General features: G+C 37.5%; 1 protein-coding gene across 4 annotated transcripts in view; it reads left to right on the forward strand.

Annotated features, from left to right (window-relative positions):
- rtn1a (reticulon 1a) overlaps window positions 1-7973 on the forward strand; it is a 34596-nt gene extending 26623 nt beyond the window's left edge. For all 4 annotated transcript variants that reach the window (XM_073833879.1, XM_073833880.1, XM_073833881.1 and 1 more), the window contains 6 exons: window positions 3821-4028; window positions 4114-4252; window positions 4872-4941; window positions 5373-5419; window positions 6895-6953; window positions 7082-7973. In XM_073833879.1, the coding sequence (XP_073689980.1) occupies window positions 3821-4028; window positions 4114-4252; window positions 4872-4941; window positions 5373-5419; window positions 6895-6953; window positions 7082-7121 (563 nt within the window). In that variant the 3' untranslated portion in view covers window positions 7122-7973. The remainder of the gene's footprint in view (window positions 1-3820; window positions 4029-4113; window positions 4253-4871; window positions 4942-5372; window positions 5420-6894; window positions 6954-7081) is intronic.
- Window positions 7974-8248: the final 275 nt, after the last annotated feature.

Consider the following 8248-nt stretch of genomic DNA (forward strand, 5'->3'; position numbering starts at 1 on the left):
ATTCAAAGTAAACGATAGGCGTTGACACAGACGCCTCGCGTGAACGTAAAAGATCCAAAACTTTACTACTTTAACGCTTTATTGACGAATCAGCATCCAGGACTATAACGATTACTGCATTGCTACCTCTCTGCCAAATATTATACAAAAAGCAGCATGTCAAAAGACGTTTTTCAGTCAGATTTTCATCATCAGTCAGGTTCAAATCTATAGCAAATATATGCTCCATAATGTTTCAAGTTTCTGTGGAAGGATTGGCTCTTAGAGCAGCAGCAGTGTGTTCTTCTGACCTATAATGAATTGAGTTGAGTGTGCTTGGTTTTAATCTGTTCAGTGGATAAATTGCAAGTTTACAAAACACATCCCTAATGAAGCTGTACTTAAATAAATGACTTGCTTTTGCAGAAGCGTGGGCCTAATTTGTAGGTTTGAATGGTAGTTGTACAGTTTTGTATCTGGATGATTGTGACATCTATGTCGGGGCTGGTAACCAAAAGGTTAGGACCGTGCAAGAGGTGACCCTTTGAGCAAAACACCTAACATTAGGTTGCGCCAAGGAGGATTACCGCTGTAACTTAAGATGGTACATGTCTGAACTGACGTTGTAGAAATAAATTTATCTCCTCTATGTATAGTCATGATAATTTCACCATAGACTAAGTTTTGCCTTTTATTTGTGGCATTTCACATGGATATAGGCCTACTCCACCACAGGCCAAATTAAACCTGCAATTAAAAAACTGTAACCTTCATGTACCTCTCCATTTCACTGCTACTGTATATTTCTAGAAGTTTACGTTAGTATGGTGAAGGCCCATAGCTCATGGTTCTGTGGTTATTATATTACAGCACTTCCGATAAATCGACTATTTGTACCGTCTTACCCAACAGCAATAATTAACCCAGTACAGTGTGTTCACACAGATGGTTAGGGATAGATAACTTGACAACAGGTGCTGTGAGAGGTAGACAGGTGTGAACTGATAGCCTCAAGGTTACACATGTTCTCTTCATGGAAAATGCATGATGAAAACAGTCAAGAAAAAACTTGAAAAGAGAAATTCAAAAATGATTTCCAGACCTGTGAAAGTCAGAATTATGGAGCTAAATAACACTAATGAAAATGTCCCATGGTCCCCTAATGGCTTGCTTTGTTACGTTTCTAAAAGACACTTTAAGTAATTTATCTATGACTGCATTGACTGACAAAACCTGAACTGAATTAAGCTTTATAATGGCATTATTGTTTTCTGTAGAGCGGCTTTATAGCTGAAACACATTTGCAACATTGACACTGGAATTAAACTTATATTAAATCAACATTGAACTGATTTGAGACTAATAAAATTGCTGCCTATTGTAAAACTACTTATAGCTGATTGATTAACTTCACACTGTTATTGATCTGAACTAACATAAGGGTTAGTTCACCTAAAAATGAAAATTCTGTCATCAATTACTCACCTTCATGTCGTGCCACACCCTTAAGTTCATCTTCGGAAAACAAATTAAGACATTTTTGATGAAATTTGAGCTTTCTGATCTTGAAGAAACGCAATTGACACATTCAAAGCCCAGAAATGTAAGTATATTGTTAAAATAGTCCATGTGTCCTTACCTTTTTGGGTCTTTAATGTAGTTAAAGGTAGTTGTGGTGCTGCCTATGCAGAGTCAGAAAGATTTGGGATTTCATCAAAAACATCTTAAATTGTGTTCTGAAGATAAATTAAGGTCTTACAGGTTTGGAACGACATGAGGGTGAGTAATTAATGATAGAAATTTCATTTTTAGGAGAACTACCCCTTTAAGCTTCGACATAGCCTGTATTGTATAACGCACTATAGAAATAAAAGTGACTTAAATAAGCAGCAACGTGCCCAAGGTTAGCAATTTGCATAAAATATACCCATACCATCTCTATAAAAGAGCTTTTCCCACAGCCTTGTGTCTCCAAAGACATACCTTCACCAAAGAGCCTATGAATTTCGAGCAATTCGACTTGTGGCATTTTTAAAAGCAGTTCAAACACAGTAAACACATTTTATACAGACCCAGATTAGATAGCTGTACAGTTTTTATGCAAAGAAACTTCCAGCTTGAGTAATAATACACCTTTTCTCGCTCTTTTACTGTATTGAAATATATTTAAGGTTAAATATTTATGTATAAAAATAAGGCCACCAAGAGTGTTTTTCTACATTTCTTTGTAGATTTCGATACATTTTTGTACCAAGGTTTTTGATTAATCATGATTTATGAACATGTTCATAGGCATATTTTATGTAAACATCTGTATGAACAATGAGTGAGACCTACTGTATTAATAATTTATTTTGTAGTGATGCTACTACATAGTAAGTGTAACAAATACTAAACAGCTGCTAATTTGAGATGCCAAGTAAACAATGGTTTACAGAACAGAATTCCTGAACTAAAATAGAACAAGTGTAGAGAGACTTCCAACCTGTTATTATGTACAGTCGTGGCCAAAAGTTTTGAGAATGACACAAATATTAGTTTTCACAAAGTTTGCTGCTTAACTTCTTTTAGATCTTTGTTTCAGTTGTTTCTGTGATGTACTGAAATATAATTACAAGCACTTCATACGTTTCAAAGGCTTTTATCGACAATTACATGACATTTATGCAAAGAGTCAGTATTTGCAGTGTTGGCCCTTCTTTTTCAGGACCTCTGCAATTCGACTGTGCATGCTCTCAATCAACTTCTGGGCCAAATCTTGACTGATAGCAACCCATTCTTTCATAATCACTTCTTGGAGTTTGTCAGAATTAGTGGGTTTTTGTTTGTCCACCCGCCTCTTGAGGATTGACCACAAGTTCTCAATGGGATTAAGATCTGGGGAGTTTCCAGGCCATGGACCCAAAATTTCAACGTTTTGGTCCCCAAGCCACTTAGTTATCACTTTTGCCTTATGGCACGGTGCTCCATCGTGCTGGAAAATGCATTGTTCTTCACCAAACTGTTGTTGGATTGTTGGAAGAAGTTGCTGTTGGAGGGTGTTTTGGTACCATTCTTTATTCATGGCTGTGTTTTTGGGCAAAATTGTGAGTGAGCCCACTCCCTTGGATGAGAAGCAACCACACACATGAATGGTCTCAGGATGCTTTACTGTTGGCATGACACAGGACTGATGGTAGCGCTCACCTTTTCTTCTCCGGACAAGCCTTTTTCCAGATGCCCCAAAACAATCGGAAAGAGGCTTCATCGGAGAATATGACTTTGCCCCAGTCCTCAGCAGTCCATTCGCCATACTTTTTGCAGAAGATCAATCTGTCCCTGATGTTTTTTTTTGGAGAGAAGTGGCTTCTTTGCTGCCCTTCTTGACACCAGGCCATCTTGCAAAAGTCTTGGCCTCACTGTGCGTGCAGATGCGCTCACACCTGCCTGCTGCCATTCCTGAGCAAGCTCTGCACTGGTGGCACTCCGATCCCGCAGCTGAATCCTCTTTAGGAGACGATCCTGGCGCTTGCTGGACTTTCTTGGACGCCCTGAAGCCTTCTTAACAATGCAGTGGAAAGTTTTTTTCGGGATTAAGTTAATTTTCATGGCAAAGAAGGACTATGCAATTCATCTGATCACTCTTCATAACATTCTGGAGTATATGCAAATTGCTATTATAAAAACTTAAGCAGCAACTTTTCCAATTTCCAATATTTATGTAATTCTCAAAACTTTTGGCCACGACTGTATATATAATGCTGACAAATCAGGTTTGTGCTGTAAAATTTGAGCACAAAACTACATAAGTACTGACATGGTTTCGGTTCTGATCACTTGTTTTCTCTCTCTCTCTCTTCAGTGGTAGATCTGTTACATTGGCGGGATATGAAGCAGTCTGGCCTGGTGTTCGGCAGCGTGTTGCTGCTGCTGTTCTCTCTAACCCAGTTCAGCGTGGTGAGTGTTATAGCGTACCTCGCTCTGGCTGTCCTCTCCGCCACCATCAGTTTCCGAGTCTACAAATCAGTCCTACAGGCAGTGCAAAAAACCGACGAGGGCCACCCCTTCAAGTTAGTCCAACAGTTTGTCTTTCGCTACTCTATGTATTGAGGAATAAATCTGTTCATTCACCCTCATGGCTTTTCTAATTTTCAGGGCTTATCTGGAGGTGGAGATCGCTCTCTCTGCAGATCAGATCAGTAAGTATGTGGATAAGACTCAGCTGTACATCAACTCCACCATGAAGGAGCTTCGCAGGCTGTTCCTGGTTCAAGATCTGGTCGACTCCATTAAGGTAAAAACATGCTAGCTGATGAACATCAATTTTGAAAGCTAAACTTGTGATAACCTTTAGTAATTTTGTTTCACTGGTTGATACAACAGCGGTCTTGTACTTCATACTTGATGGAAAACCTATTTGCGGGCATATTTTGGAACTGAAAGTGGCTGATAATTTTTACGGTTGCATTCGGCTCATCATGTGATCTCAAACTGTTAGTGTTGCCCACCCAATACAGAAGAAAACAGCAGTTTTAGGCCACTAATATAATTGCAGTCTTCATCTCATGTCTGTTTACATAATTTCTAAAGATATAAAAGTGCTGTTTTGTGGGAAAAGTTACTGAGTGCTTCTTTAAAGCAGTGCTTCTCAATCCTGATCCTGGGGGACCCCTGCTCTGCACATTTTGCATGTCTCCCTTATTTAACACACCTGACTGAGATCATTAGCTGATTAGTTCAGTTCATGGATCTCTCTCCTCATGAGCTAATGATCTCAATCAGGTGTTAAATAAGGGAAACATGCAAAATGTGCAGAGCAGGGGTCCCCCAGGACCAGGATTGAGAACCACTGCTTTAAAGGATGTAAAAGCTGTGAAGATCATTTAACATCATGTATGTGTATGTGTGTTTAGTTTGCAGTGTTGATGTGGTTGTTGACCTATGTTGGAGCACTGTTTAATGGCCTGACCTTGATGATTCTGGGTAAGGAAACAGCACAAACATACACTACCATTCAAATGTTTTGTGAAAGAGTCTCATAGGCTCACCAAGACTGCATTTCTTTGATTAAATATAGAGAAAATACTGGGAAATATTATTGTAGTTAGTGTACACAATACGCATTTTCATGCTCTGAACCAATGTCTTGGAATTTTAAACAAAAAGGTTTTATAACCTTTTTCCTATACCTTTGCTGATTCTTAATGAAGAAATGATTTTCTAAAAAAAATAATAAGCAGCAGTTTCTATAATGTTGTGTTTGCCTTCTGATTTTCTTCCATATCTTAAGTACACACTCTAAATTCCACGTCACACACACTGCTCTAGGTCAGGGTGTTATAACCTCAAACAACTGTAATCAAGTGACACATTCCGTTGTCCTGACTGTATCTCCCTTTGGTTTTTCTCTCTAGTGGTGGTTTCCATGTTTACCATGCCATTGGTTTACGAGAAGTACCAGGTAATGTCAATTTGTTGATTTCTTTACCAGTGAAACTTCATGATACTCAATACTAATTTTGAGCGATAACTAATGCTATTAAACATAAATCTTTACTTAAAAAAACTTGCATTCAATTAAGAGTTTTATTTTGAAATTAGGGGTTCAAGCATGTAGTGATCTCCACATAAAACTGATCGGGCAGACCAAACCACTACAGTGATTTAAAAAAAAAAAAAAAAAAAAAAAAAGCGATCACGCCAGACAAAACGCACACCTCAGATTCGTTCCATTTTTGGAAACCCACCTTTGCGAACTAGTCCTAGGTTTTTCGCTTGATCGTAACCAAACCAGTGAAGGAAGATTCTCTGAAGAGTGAATATCAATAATTCTCAAAGATGAACTTTCAGCTCTCCGTCGCAAAGGGACACCAAAACATTCAAAAGAGGCAATGAGATGCCTTCAAACCCTAAGGTCACATGAAAAAAGGCTTGGAGCTTGGCCAATTGGTGACTATAAGTAACTATAAGTAAGTATAAAAACGATCATAACTACACAACCGTTATTCCTATCGACGTGAAAATCGGTACGCACGCTCTCTACGTCTCTAAGAAATGTGAAAAAAATCAGCTACACACGATATTCTGATCATACGATACACCTCCTCGTTCCGAAACAACTTTGCGTCTAGAGCCACTGCTGTCAATCAAACCATTAGTTAAAGGATTGAGAAGATGTGAAAAAAACTACTTTTGCAAACTTGTCCTAGGTTATTAGCTCAATATGGAAAATAAACACTGCAGTACAATTCTCTGGACTCTTTAGGTTAAAAATGATCAAAAACACTTGAAATTTACCCTTTGGGAAGTTTCGTTTAGAAAAGGGACCTGTCTAAATATACCCAAAAGCCTATAAAGCATAATCAAAAACTCAAAATATTCATGAAACCTAGTAAGCACATGCAACAGGTGATTCTAAACAAGCATGCAAAGTTCTAAAGAGATCAGACCACCGCTGGTGCTATAACATAAATGTTAAAAAACATAATTTTTACTGTGGTTAATGACCTGAATTTGCCAGAAATATTTATTTTTATAAAAAATACAATAAAATAAATAAATAAAAGTAGTGAATTATGGGAGCTCGTTTCCGCCACAGGATTAAACAAAAATGATCTCAATTTTTCTCACAATTCAGAATTGTGAAAAAAGAAATGGCAAGATATGAACTCAGAATTTAGAGTAAAAAGTCAAAATTATGAGATGAAAACTCTTGAGATGAAAATGAATTTTCACCTTTTCTCATAATTTTGACTATATCTTGCAATCCTTTTTGTAATTGGAATTGTGAGCTAAAAATTTGCAGTTACATTTTTTTTTACATCCCATGGCAGACAAGTTTCTATAGTGAGTGGTTGTTGTTTTTAATTTAGTATTGATTCTTTTGACATCCATATTGTTTATGATGAATCCTCACACTCTTTTTCTCCCTTTCAGACACAGATTGATCAATACTTAGGACTGGTGCGCACCCAGGTTAACTCGATAATGGGAAAGTGAGTTCTGTATAAATATTATAATAATACATTTTTTCCCCTCCCATATAATTAACCTGCCTATTTTTCAGTGTGCTTTTTCCCCCTGCCATATAATTAACCTGCCTAATTTTCTGTGTGCTTTTCAGAATTAGAGAAAAGGTTCCTGGGGCCAAAAAGAAGGAATAAACTCTTCGCTTCTGTACAAGTAAACACTATAGCCAGTAAAACTACAACTTTTGCCAGCACTGAAGGACCCCAACTACACAGGAGGCCAATGTCACCTTAAAAATGAATTGAAAAAAAAAAAAAAAAAAAAAAAGAGGCATAAACAACAAAAAAAGATCATCATGTTAGTATAACGGCACCAATAAAACCCCCCACTGTTGCCAGTCACAGGTGAATTCCTGCATAAGTAACTAACACCGATTCACATAAATGACACCTTGTGGGCGATCGTAGTGCTATAGATATACCAGAGGGACACACACAGTGCTTCTCTCTTCCATTGCTTCTGATTTAAGTGCATGAAGTCCAGTCTTGAGTAAATATTTGCTATCTCTGCAGTGCTCTTCCTCTCTCTGCTTTATTTTGCAGTGCATATTTCCTGCTGTAAAATGTGACACGAAAATGAAAATCATGCCTGTCATATAATCTCCTGCTGCCATGTCGATTAATCGCTTCAATTCACCTTCACTGGTAGAGTGGCTCTGTGTACAGACATACTTATTAATATCGAGTTGAATTGTGGATTGTTTTTTTTGTTCTTTTCTGTGTATTCGAGCACAATGATAATTTGAAAATGTTATTACTAAATGTGTAACTGTAATTTTTGCAGAACCGTAGGGATACGTGTACGTGTTTAAAGACAAGCTTTGTGGTCCTTCTCTAGGGAACCTGATTGTCAGACTGCAGAGCTCCAGCTGTACTAAACTCTGTCCAACTTTGTACGATGTTCAGTGTTCAGTTATTTTAAAGTCTTTAACTATTTGCACTCTGTATTTAATTAACGAATGGGAAAAATAAATGTTCCTTAATGTAGGAGGGCTGGTGTCTTGTCATTCAGAACTAAATGAACCAAGAGAAGGTCATTATGGGACAGACAAGTAGTAAAGACATATTAAGGCTGTGGTTTTATATTTTATATCCACCTTTTTCTTTAATGCGGAAGTAAGCCTATGGGTGAGACTTCCAGTTATTTATCCACTATAGGGAAATAACGAGAAGAATAACAACATGCAGTAAACGATAAAACTGTTTGCAATACAAACCAGTGTGCTCATAATTAAGATAATACATTAAAATAATAAGGTAAG

Source organism: Garra rufa, chromosome 2 (genome assembly GCF_049309525.1).
Source record: "Garra rufa chromosome 2, GarRuf1.0, whole genome shotgun sequence".
Lineage (NCBI taxonomy): Eukaryota > Metazoa > Chordata > Actinopteri > Cypriniformes > Cyprinidae > Garra > Garra rufa.